General features: G+C 38.9%; 1 protein-coding gene across 1 annotated transcript in view; it reads left to right on the top strand.

The window, feature by feature from the left end:
• HDAC9 (histone deacetylase 9) overlaps positions 1 to 12780 on the top strand; it is a 281056-nt gene extending 268276 nt beyond the window's left edge. The window contains exons 25-26 of the mRNA XM_026843099.1: positions 2016 to 2169; positions 11344 to 12780. Of these exons, the coding sequence (XP_026698900.1) occupies positions 2016 to 2169; positions 11344 to 11383 (194 nt within the window). The 3' untranslated portion in view covers positions 11384 to 12780. The remainder of the gene's footprint in view (positions 1 to 2015; positions 2170 to 11343) is intronic.
• The last annotated feature ends 661 nt before the right edge of the window (positions 12781 to 13441 follow it).

Here is a 13441-nt window from a genome sequence, read left to right as displayed (position 1 = left end):
TGAATGAATGCGATGTAGCAATCCTCACTGATGCTGTTTTATTGTTGCTGCAGGAGAGCAACACAGTGGTAGCTGGGTACTAATATTTTATTTTATGAATAAGAGCCCTTGAAAACTCCAGCAGTGAACATGGGTTCATTTCTTTTATAGGCAAGAGGGGGTATTATTCCCATGCCAACAGATTTGATTTTCTTGCACATCTGTTACTGAAAAAGAAAACCCCACCCACTCTGTGAACATTTAGCTCATAAATTATAGGGTTTGAATTGGGTGTATATTGCAAAGACTGACTTTTGCACATATGATCTGTGAGAACATTGTGGAATGCTCATATAACTTTTTTGTTTGTTTTTAGTGTATTTTTTAATGAATAGAGAATATGGTCTCTTAGCACAGTAATAATAGAGAATATTTTTGTCTTGTTTTTATAAAATTTGCCAGGCTCCAATCATTGAGCCTACTGCTATGTACATAACTTTTTAGCTGTGTCTTTCATGCTTTTGGAGCAAAGCCAGCCTCCTAACACTTAATCTCAACTTTGTAGGATACTTAATACACTTTACATTTTATCCCCAGAAGGTCCCCGTTATTTAAAGATTCTGCTAACTACTCAAACGTGCACACTATTAGAGTTCAAAGAAACACGCTGGCCATGCTCGCTGGTTGTTCTTGCAGATTGACTTGGGCTTTCATCTTGCAATGATGTTTTTGAATAAAGACATGTTCAGGCTTTATTGACAGCTGCTTTCTCACTGGAGGGAAAAGTTCATCTTTCGAAAAGCCTGAAACTATGTTGAAAGCTGTGTTACCAAAGAGGGAGGTTTCAGCAGCCTTTGTGCAGCACAGGCATTACCACCACTGGCCTGGCCTCCCAGCTGTCAAAGCCTCCAGCTACCCTCTGGATAAGCACCTCAGCTCAACCCACTGCCCAGCTGCCAAAATCCTCCTTTTAGCCCTTGGAAAAGTCCCCTACTTGATCCCTTCTCTTTCACAGCTGTTGAAACCCTCCATCTAATTCCCATATAAGTACCCTGATCCAACCTCTGCAGCAGCTGCTGGAAGCTTCTTGCTAAACACTGAGTAAGCTCTGGTCCAGAACTCCCAGCCTTCCCAAAGCTCCTAATTTCCAGGTGTCATCCACCTGGCAATTAGTGAGTGCTCGGTGGATTACTGGACTGTAAGAAATACATATGTAAATTCTTACTTGTTCACCTGGTTACCACTAAGCAACCTCTGTTTCTCAATAGCCCTGCAGTAGCAGACCATTTTATACGTTGATGATGAGCCACCTGCCATTATTGCGTGCATTGCTTGAGAAGCTTCTTATTGTCTCTTCTGTTGCAGGCAGAAAGATGAGAATACTCATGCTTTTAATCCACTGCTTTTTTTTTTTTTTTTTTTTTTTTCCTTATGATATCTGGCAGCTTTCCAGCAACAGCCAGTTCATATATGAAAGTTTTAAATAAATTATTGTTCTAGTATACGCCCTGAGGTTGGAGGGGAAAGAACATCCAGGACTAACAAACCTGATTGTTCTGGCAACATCACTTCAGTCCAAGCTGGCATTTCTGACATTTTTCCTTTTCAAGACAGTGCTGTGTGAGCACTTTGTACAACAATGTTCATATTTCTAGCCCTTATTTGCTGTATATGCATCAACAGTCCACCATATTGGAGCTTCTAGGTATTAACTCTGCCCTGAACTCCCTTCACCTTGCACAGATAAAGCCAATAGCCTGTCTGACAGTATGCGTTCATTAGTCTGTGCGTTACTCCTCCAGTTTATTACCTTCTGGGGAAGGGTGTGTCACAGCCCTTGGAATGAAAGCACTTTCCAACTTGGCATTCTTAGATTCAGAAATATACCTCTTCACTGCAGTCTGAAATTTCAACTGTACTGCTTACACCACAGTGATTTTAAATTATAATCATTCAGTGTTGAACTAAGTGATTACTATGCTTGTACCACCGTGCTAGCTAAAATTCCCATAAATTATTATGTGTGTTTTCCTTAGGCAAGTACTGGAAATCAGTGGAGCCATATTCTGTGCCAGTGGATTGTGCTCTGGCCGAGTCTCAGAAACAAGAGAGGGAGGAGACAGAAACAGTATCTGCTATGGCCTCTCTTTCAGTGGATGTTGAGCAGTGTATCCCTCAGGAAGGTAGCAGGTAAGTGTATGCAATTATTATAGAGAAGAAGGCTTTTGCTCCAGTCAAGTGAGATGAAAAAGACAGCTAGACTGAGAGTTGTTTCAAAATTATCTGCTAATTGAGGTACCTGGAATTTTTCATACCTGGATGTGAATTCTCTCACTTGACCAGCAGAAGCTGAGCTATTCTATGCTAGCAGGTATTTTTTTGGTGGATGTAAGTTCACAATTAGTACAAGAACCTTGTTTTTTCCTCATGTCTAATTCTTCTTTACTGCACAAAAAGTGCAATATCCATATGAGGAAAATAGACGTGATCGAGTGTAATCAGCCACATTCTTCTCATTGGAAGCTATTCAAACTTGCTGTAGTTTTAGTTTAGAAGGCATTTAACACACAGTCAGAGAAATTTAATAAGGATGGACTTAGATCATTATTAAATGATATTAGACAGGCATTAAAAGTTACTTCCCTGGAAGCAATGGAACGGTGCCAGTATAAAACTTAAAGAAATCCTGACCAGGATTAGGGCCAACATTTTCTGTGTACCAGGATGAAGGTATACCAGTAAAGAATGAGAACACTGTTTTTTCCAGCTTGTCAGCTACTTTTTACATTAATAAAGATTGCTTTCAATTTCACAAATTGGGAAAATGATACAGTAACTGCTGTTGTGTTTTTTGCCAATTAGAGATGAAAACAATTGATAGTCACTGAATACCCTGTCATCTATTTCTTCAAAGAGTTGTTAGGAATCAGAAAAGCCACTGCAGAAGTTCTTGGAGTTTCCTATTTACTCATTTTAAGGACAAATTTTCCTGGCCTTCACCAGTAGAGGAAGACCCAAAATGCAGTGGAACCATTCAGTTTCCATCACACAGAGAAAACAGGGGAGGAAGGAGGAAAGGAGAAAAAAGCCTTATAAGGAGACTCATCAGCTCCCTGCAAGCTGTGGAGCAGAGCTGTGTAACAACAGGAGAGAAAGGAGGGAGCTGTGGGTAGGCAGAGCGGTGGTGGGAGTGAAGCCAGAAGGATCCATGGCTCCGATGTCATGACAGCTACTTGTTTGATTTGGTTCTTGCCTCCTGCATTGGCTCTTTTAATCAGAACTAAACTGATAGCCCTGTGGGGGAATAGCACAGTGATAAAAGTTGTGGATGCAATTGGGAGTGAACGTCTCTCACAACAGTGGGAGCGCTCATCTGTCAATAAGTTAACAGACATGGCTCAGAGACACACAGGGAGCAGAGCTAGCTAGTAAAGTTCACAGTATTTACATAATTACCTTTCTGATTGTAATTATATTTTAATATGCTATGGGTATTCTTGTGCTAGTATTATTGCAAACAAATCCATAAAAGCTTAGGGAAGAATCCATGATGTACAGGAGACATATCTGAGGTTTGTGAGAGTGCTAATTAGTGCTCAGCTAAAGAATAATGTAAGGTTTGTCATATAAATATGTGACAGTTATGACACACTTCTGCTATCCAGGGACAGAAACATGCCTGCTCGTGTGTGTATAGCTCTGAAATATAAAGAATTGTAGCTACAATGTTGGAACTAATGCAGTCAAACAAAGCAAAGCTTTAAATTGTCTGAAAAAGGGTGTGGTTAATTTTGTGTATTTTTACATTGCTTAGAATAACCAAGAATTGTGTTTGCTATGCTCCTCCACTCAAACTACAACCAGTGAGAGCAATTGCTGATCCTACGTGATTTGTACAAAATAACCCTTTGACTAACGCTGCACTTAATTATTGTATTTATTACCTACTTACTGATAACCTGTGACAGTTTCTACCCATTTTGAAAACAGAATTTCAGGGCGGAGCTGAGAGAATTGGAAAAAAAAATGGATGTGCTGAAATGTACACAAGTGGAATTCATGTGGCTGCCAGATTCATTACACTTCATCAGTTCTGGACTCTTATAGGGACAAATCCATTGTGATGAATTGTTATGTGGAAAAAAAGGCTTCGTTTGAAATATCTTCTGTGGTGCTGCAGAGATTTTTCAGCAGCGCAGAAAAAAACCATCTGCACGCATGCGCTCCTAAGTCTCTTTCCACATTCATAACCCACAAAGAAGTCATCAGAAACCAGATTGCCATCAAAGAGTGACAGGACAATACAAGTGCTGTCCCACCAGGCGAAAATTGATAGTTAGGTTTTCTGAGGCTTTGGGACATCATTTGCTTTGTTTTCCTCCTGCAGAATATAAGGAGGAATATGGAATCAAAAATGGTCACCCCAAAGGTCTGATTTTGAGGGTCCTCTGAGCTGAAGGGACAGCTGAGAAGACCTGGCTGCATTTTGAGCATGAATGGAAGTCCAGCACAGGATCATAAATCCAGGGACTGATTAGACACTGCACACTCTGGTTTCATGCCAGTATCATTTCATTTATTTCATGAAAACATGCCGTTCATTTCGCAGATACATGCCAACACAAACTGCAGTAACTTAGCGAGGAGTCCAACTTTGCTTTTTCACATTTGTTACATTTGTTGTAATCAAGGACCAAATATTCAATGCTCCTTCTCCAGACTGTTTCTGTGGCACTTGACAGAGCTGCAGGGACATGAGGAATCGTTTGGGCTCTCAAGCTCTCTTGATAAGGCCACTGTAGATGTGTCCCTCCTCCCCACATTGTAGATAGGAGTCACCTTCTGAAGACCAGCTGCAAGCCTTTTTTCATTGAGTGTTTGTCTGGGAAAGTTAAGTTGTGACAGGTAGGGTGGGATCAGAGCAGAAAGTGCCCTGGCTGACAGGGCAGCCTGGAGAGTGTCTTCATTATGTCAGGAGCCAATTTTAGTTTCTCTTAGTTCCCACCATGGTCAGCCAGTCTGATAATTCTGGCCTGAATCTCTCAGCCTCTCACTGAATTGATGGTAGAGGTCCTGTTGACTTCAGCTTTGGATGGTCAGGCCTCCAGATTAAGAGAGCAGCAGCAAGAGTCTCTTTGCAGGAAATTCTTGCCAGTTATGTTGGCGGATATATTGGTGTTTGGAGCGAGATGACTCACTTTAAACTCAGATTTTGGGTAAAGCAGCTCTTTTCCTGGCCAACTCATATCTGACTCATTTACCACTGATGAATAAAGGATAAAATGCTTCTGGCTAAGGCCCATCTTAAGTATTTCTCTTTCTTCTCTTGTTCTTTCTTTTCTTCAAATGACAGTGCTGATTATTTTTTTATTTGATTTTCTCTGGCAGTCCAATTGTAAAAACCGTGAAAAGCTGCTATGCTTTTGGTGTTTTATTTTACCAAAGCACAACTCCGCATTTTAAGATCCAATTGAAACTTGATTATAGACTTCAGAAGAGAACAGATATAGAAAAAGAGTTTGTGGATAGGAAAGAAAACATGCATGACTCTAACACAGATTTAAATACAGATGCAATTAAAGGAACAAGCATGCCCTATAAAACATTTCTAACTACCATAACTTTTGTGTGTTGATGACCACTTATTCCCTATGTGAGATACACATTTAGCTGATTAGAATTTTGCTTTGGCCAGACATCTGTTTCAGAAATTGTGCTATGAAAATATTCAGTACAGTGCTGTCCCTGATACATTGGAGCTTCTGTATGTTTCTTCTTAAAATGGAAAAAATAAAAGGGTGTGGAGGGAGATCTTTTGCACTTACTATTTTTACAGTAAACAGCAAATCTTGAGAATGACATTTATCAGAATTTGACTTTATGGCCCTCAGTCAGCTGAGCATAGGTTTTATTCAAATGGAAATGAAAACAAAGTGCAATTTTTAGATATTACTCTCAGCGTTACAGCACTACCAGTTGCGGTTTTAGTCATGTCGCATTATATTACATACATCATATTATATACTAGAGCAACTGGTTGGATCATAGAGTACAACTAGCTGCCATTCTAGGATGACTTGCTGTGTTTCTGTATCAGCTCATAAAGCTTCATTATTTGGGTATCCACCTCAGCTTTGCTGAGTAACCTGAACCTACCTGGCCATACTCCACAGAATCTGCGGTCATAGCCAGGCTCATGAGCTGAAGAACAGCTTTCCCAGGTCAGGCTGCAGCCTTATCTTGCCCACCTTCCTCTCATCCCCCAGTGGTGGGCACATAAGGAAGCGAATGAGGAGCAGAGGAGTTTGAGACCCAGCCTTACCCTGGTGAGTCAGTAGATCTCAACAGATGTATCTGACCCATCCTGTGTAAAAGCATCCACGATAGCAACCCAGGCATAAACTTTTCCAAGCTTTTTTTTGAACCATGTTAATCCTTTGGCACTCAGGTGGTGAATCCCAAAGACTCATCAGGCATTGTACATCTTTATTTTTGCTCTAATAAGTTAATAAACTGGTAAAATCACTGGGGAACCCCTAGTTCTTGCATTGTGAGAAATAAAAGCAGCTCTTTTTATAGTCTCTGGCCTGTTTCTGTCTTTAAAGGCTTCAGCTGTCTCAAGACTCTGTATTCTTTCCGGTATGAAAATAATTTCTTACCTCTGATGATTCTTGCCCCTGTCTGTGCCTTTTATAGTTTTCTTTAAGGTGGAATAAGAACAGCATGCATAACTCCAGGTGTTGGGTACACTGTGGATTTGCACAGTAGCTTAATGATGGGGACTTTTTCTTGTTTCTGTTGCTCTCTGCTCCTCTACCATTAACTCCAGGTTCTCAGTCATAGTCATCACTATGTATAAACAGTTAAATCTGTCATCCCCCCTCTTTTGTGTACTGTGTGTTAATTTGCATTTGTTTACCTTCTTTTTCACTCAGAAATGGTTGTATGGGTTTTAGAACTGACTAGTATGGATAATTAGACATCATAAACAAACATTATCACCTAAATCTACTGGTAGCCTGTCAAGTCTTTTTGAGATGCTCTGGAGAATCCCCCCATGGTGAAAATTCACAAATATTATTATCCGTTTCCTACTTTTGATGGATAAAATTGTTGGAAGACTTTCTTTGCACAGGAATATCTCTTGATTCCTCTTCCTTTGTTTCCTTCAGAAACTTCTACTAAATTTGTAAGGCTTGCTTTCTCTGTAAGTGTTAAAACATAACTCCTACCCACATTACTATTACCTAAATGCCTACTAATTCTATCAGTAATTGTAGCTGTTTTCCATTTCCCCATGCAGGCTTACTGTATCTCCTGTAGTTTCCAAAATGGTAATTGCATTTCTTAGCATCTCTACCTCTTGCGTGGATGCTGAATTAAGCAGTAGAATATGCTCAATAATTACTTCTTCAGCAACATCATAATTGCATTCCCCTAGAACTCAGTGGACAAATATCTTCTGCTTTTAGCAATTTGACAATGTTCAATATATCAGTTTGTTCTAGTCCTGATTCAGTTTAAGACAGTTCATCTGCAAATAATAAAATCTCCCTGACACTTCTCTAGTGAACACAGTTATAAATAGTTAATTTTGCTTTTGCGGTCTACCTTCCTTGATGCTCTGTTTATGCTTTGATCATTTCTTCTGATGTATTTTGAAAGACCTTTCTATTATTAGTTTTCATGCCTTTAACATGTTGCTCTTTAGACTTTCCTTTGACCTGCCTCATTGAGGGTTTATATTTAACTTTCCAGAGTTAATACTTTATTAATTTGCCTTATTTGGACATTACTTCCTCTTTTGAGAATATACGTATAGTTAGTTATTCTGCTCTTAAACTATGATGGTTCTTACTTTTAGTCCCTTTTTCTTTAATGCATACAAAGTCTATTTTTACTAGGATATATGCTTACTCAGGATCTCTTATATGATGTCTTTGGACACTCTCTGAATCATCACCATGGTATAGAAACTTACCTCTTTTTCCCCAGCTCTCTGCTACCAGAGGAACACTTTTCAATTACAATGATCTTCTCTGAGACAGCTGAGTTAAATTAGGAACAGATTATGGCATAAAACAGCCATACCATGCCAGAAAATCTATCTTTTGTTCAGCAGTTTCTGTGACTTGGAAACATACCTTGAATTTTTATTTTTATGTGTCTGATGATGTAGCTATGAGGAATCTCTGTAATTCTAATTCAAAAAATAAGGTAAGAGAAACTTTTTTTTTTATGTTGTACAGGATTTATCTATATTCCTAAATATTAAGGTTTTTTAAACTGTAGATATGAACTTTTTAAAATAATATTCCCATAAAGAATATGTTTGCTATTGATTCTCAACTGCCACAGAACAATATTAAGATGTCACCCATTTTGCCAGATTTTATCCATATGTTAGGATTTTTGCCTCATCTATTTCTTTTGTTTTAAGGCTTAAAGGGAATAATTTTGTTTAGCATTAACTGCAGAGAGACTATTTCATTCTGCCATAGCGTGGATTGCACATATAGAGAGTTATAGGTGAGCACTCTTTCCAGCACACCAAAACAGAGTTAATGCACAAGGGCTCTGTTCCTAGGAACTTGCAGTTTAAGCAAGCCACATCGAAGCCTTAATGAAAAATCACAGTTGTAGTTCTACAATCATTACAGTCCCAACTGGTGTCTTTCTGAATCTGCTGACTGCATGGAATCAGTCCAGATCAGACCCAAGCTCACAGCTGCATCTCTGAGGAACCAGTCAGTGCATACACTACAGGAAAGGGTTTTTTGCCTTTTATGTTTTTATGCCAGCTTCTTGACAGCTACAGGAAGAATGACTGAGCTGATGTAACTAACAGTGACATAACTGAAGGAACATAAATGTGGCTTGTCAGACTCTGCCCCCTTGATTTTTGTTGGAGAACTTTTGATTTCAGCAGAATGGGTATATACTGATTCACCGCTCAGTGTTATGGGACTATAGCATTTTTCTCTATGTACTGAGGGCCTTAAAACTTTACTAGCTCTCACACAAAACTCTGGCCTAAGCCATTATCCCTTAAAAATATATGTTTTTAACAATAAGCCGTTGGATAGATCCAGTGACTTCTCTGACAATAATAAAATTAAAGCATACACATAAGTCTTCCAAAGGAGACAAGAAGGCTGTGAGAGTACCCACACTGAGAGAAAACAGCTGGATTCGCCAGGACACCCTAACCTCCTCTCCTTTTCCAAACAGGACCTTGTGTCTGGCACTTGCATACAAAAAATTCAATTGGTGCTTAGGTTCTGGCTGATGCACAGTAATGGCATATTGTAGCAATATATTGGAGTATGTTAGAATAGAGCACTCAAGGCCAGTCCTGGCACTCAAAAGCATCCTTGTCAGTGAAAAGTTGCCCAGGACTAAAACCCTGAATGAGATCATCTCTCAGTTGTGCTATGGTCATGAGAAGTCAGTCCCAGAAGCCAAATACATGTGAACAGACTGTTGCACCTACTGCTTCCCTAGATTCTTATAAATAACCCAGATCCCAACTTCCAGAGGTCTTCCAGAGCTCCACTCCTTCCTGCTCTGCCAGTATCCATTTGGAATCTATTGACAACTATCTCCTCATTCGCTTACTCAGAGCAGAACCTAAAAACTGAACTGTTATCTGCTTCCAAATGATCCTCATTCCAGAGAGCCCCATAAGGTCCTGGATGTTTAACAATGGTTTACTGCACTTTTCTGTCCTGCCAGAGGACATGCAGGTCTTCTGAAAGTGGCTGGAGAAAGTTGAAGCTTGTGGTCGGCTCATCAGCAACATACACCATCAGTATGAATTCCTCACATGGTACATGATCCTTTATCACACTTGAGGATCTCAGCAGCAGACTGGGCTCCATCCCACCCTGACTGCCACTGTGCAGTCTCTGCTGCAAGCCAGAACAATGCAAGAGGGGAAAAGGAGGGAGTGTAAACAGCTTCGTCTCATTTCTCAGGAACAAGGGAGCTGCAGTGGTTACTGTACATGGGAAACATTCTCCACCATGTGGTGAGGAACAAAAGATTTGAGATTTATAGATTAATAATCTTTTAGGGTCAATAACTCTTTGGGAAGTGATTAGTCTGAAAAGCATCTTCTTTTTCATATATCATTCATCTGACATATTTTTCAACATACTATCTGTGATCATTCCAAATCATAAAGGAATAACCTGTATAAAATCATTTAAAGACACACTGCTGAATTTCTCATTGGGAAAGACTTTAATAAACTCCAGATTCATTTAAAATTCTCTGGCTTCCTTGCTGAATAAACTACTAAAGCCCATGCAAGCCCCCATTAATTACGTTTTTTTTCCATGGGATCTCATGAGTTTGTACTTTCTGAGGGATGTTTTACTGAAGCCAGTTATTCTGGCTCACAAGATTTAACTGGTAAATGTCTTATTTATTAATTTGCATTTACTTTTTACTATCCCGTCATTTCAAAATTGCTTGAAGTGACTATTTTTACGGAGTTCTTAAGCTCATTTGTCATATGGTATTCTGACGGACTGAGGTGAAAAATGGTTTATGTCCAAATTTTATGCCCTTCAATATTGAGGTCTCACCATGATCTCAGAAGGTTCCCATTTTATAATTGCCAGCATAATCCTCAGGTGCAGTAACTTGTCAGATACAAGAAACTATGACACTTTACACCAGCTCAGCATATGTCCTGATTATTTTCTTATTGGTTGTTTTAAAGAGCTCATCCTGCCTAAGCCGCATATTTTCCAGAGGCTTTCAAATAAAAAAAATGTGTATAATCTGTTTTGGTATTATTGATACCTTCTCTATGATGATGATGATCTGCTGACCAAGTCCAGAATTTGTTCTGAGAGTTCCCAGGCAGGCAGACAGGCAATGCATTTGTGAAAGCACAGAATCAAAAATCAGAGCACTGAAGAACCCCAAAAGAAACACTGCTAACTGCTTGGCTACTGGTGAACTATTTTGTTTTAATGGTATGGGCCCACTTAAAAAAATAAATGCATGTATTTTTTGTTGCAAAAGCTTGTAAAATAAAAGTATCACAGCTATTTTTTTCATGAAATTATTTGACTGTTGACACAAAGCATGTACATTTCTGGACAAAAAGTTATAAAATATTCTGACATATTCTAATATAAACAGGAACATTTTCAGTGATTGCTTGGATCTAAAATGTTTTTCCACTTGACATTTGTTTATACTTCCTAGGAAAGAAACTCTATTTATGGATAGCTGAATAACACAAATAAACATCAGAGAGCTGAAAAATCAGCTTTGATTATGCATGAAAATCTACAATGTCATTGTGTACTCTTGTGCTGTATTCTGATTGCCTGTTTATTTTTACAGAGCTGCTGGCGAGCCCATGGAAGAAGAGCCAGCCTTGTGAAGTGCCAAGTCCTCCCTGATATTTCCTGTGGGTGACATCATTGTGTATCCCCCCAAAGCACCCTCAGACATGTCTTGTCTGCTGCTTGGGTGGCACAGATCAGATGGAACATAAACACTGGGCACAAAACTCTGAATAGCAGCTTCACTTGTTCTTTGGATGGACTTGAAAGAGCCCTAAAGATTTCTTAAATGTAACCGCTACAATTCTAGAGTTACAGTAAAACGGGCTTGGGAGAAAGAGCCTAGAGCATGCTTTTTATATGCTGTTTGACCCACTCACCAACATAAATTGTGAAGTAGAGTATTACAAAATTCTACATGATAGATTATAGATATGAGAATTGCAACAGCCAGCAGAATACTCGGTAAACTCCATGAATCACTTTCTGACACTTTTTACTGGGTAATTTTTTTTCATACTGTGTTAAATTGTTAACAGAATTTGTTTTCTTTGCTCTGTGTAATGGAAAAAAACAAAACACCACCTTTACTTTACATGCCATTTTTTAACTCCCTGAAACGAGTTCTTAGCTGAATAAGTGAAAGGTGTGTAAATTACAATGAGGGATTTTAGCTAAAGGGAAAGCACTTCTTCTTGTACTATAAATCCCTGAAGTACTGTGCTTGGTGGTGCTTTATTTTCTTTTCCCTTTTCCTGGCCATCCCTCCCCATTTCATGTAATCTTTTCTATCATAAAAACACATTCACGATTCTCTAAAACGAGCGATCCTCTGCCTTTAAAAAAAAAAGTGCTGTACCCTCCGTAGCTGACAGTAGCTCTCACCATATGTGCAGCAGAGATCAAGTAGTCTCTGAAAAATGGATGGCTTTTCAAACGTGTTTTTAGTTTGTTCTGAAATGTTTCTGCGTCCTGACTCTAAGAGCAGCGATCTTCAGTAAGTGCGTGCAGCTCATTTGAAGCTCAGGTGTTTCTGTGGAGGTTGTGTTGGAGGTGTTTTTTACAGGTCGTCATGTGAATATGAACTGATTCTTTTATGTAGTCCTGCACCAAGAGAACTGATGTTGCTTAAGAAGCTTCAAAGGGTTTAGGCTTTATTTTAGATCCCCAAAGTGCAGCAAGATCTCCCTGCAATGTGACTTTAGCTGTTTAATTCCATGTTTGAGAACGTAACATAGAGTTGTGCCTTTAGCTGATAATGAACGCTTAAACTGTTACACGTGTTGCCTTACCATCAGAGAAAGAGATAGGGCATGTATGTAAGACTACTTCAAATGAACAAAACTCTGCTACAGCAACTTTTATTTTGTTTACAACTTTCTCACCTAATGAACCCTGGGAGATACCTTGAGGTATTCAACTTACAGTATTTGATAGCTCGCTCAGCTTTTAAAAGTGAGTGATGTTCATTTTTATATATTTTCCAAACTCAAAAGATATATTAAAGCCATAAGTGAAGACTGTCATGCTTTTTATTCTGAAATCTGAAAGGAACCTTAATTAAAACAAGATTTTGGGGAAGGCTATGATATGAAAGATATGGAACAATATGGTTTCAGTTATAGGCAGACTCAAACCTGTAAATCAAAGATGAAAGATTTCACTCAAATAGAATTATATAATTCTCTTTTGTTATGCAGTCAGACTATATCTTTCATGCATTTGGGTTTGTTTACGATTAGCATTTTAATTTTAAAGACTTTTATTACTTATACAAAAGCTCTCTGCTACAAGTTAGAAATCTGAGGCATGCTTTGAAAAGGGAAATCTAAAAGAGGAATGTCATTTCCTATAAGTTGAAGAAAACTTTTATTCTGAAAGGCTTACTCTAAAATGGATGTATGCCCCTCGGAAAGAGAAATAAAATTCTACCCCCCATTTACAAGCCAAGATCATGCTCATTTTAGTAATGCAAAGAGTCCCAGCAGGCTAAATTAACTCCTGGTGTAAGCCACCTTGCCTGGCTTTGGGCTGTTCTGAAGGGGTTGTTCACATGACGAAAGCAATCAGGAGTTCATCCTGTATTTTCAGCAGACTTGTGGTGGCAATCTTACCTGCCATTTACTGCAATTTTCTTGTGGTCATCAAAGAAATTT

Source organism: Athene cunicularia (assembly GCF_003259725.1).
Source record: "Athene cunicularia isolate RWA chromosome 2 unlocalized genomic scaffold, athCun1 chr2_part1, whole genome shotgun sequence".
Lineage (NCBI taxonomy): Eukaryota > Metazoa > Chordata > Aves > Strigiformes > Strigidae > Athene > Athene cunicularia.
This window is presented reverse-complemented; position numbering and strand designations above follow the sequence as displayed.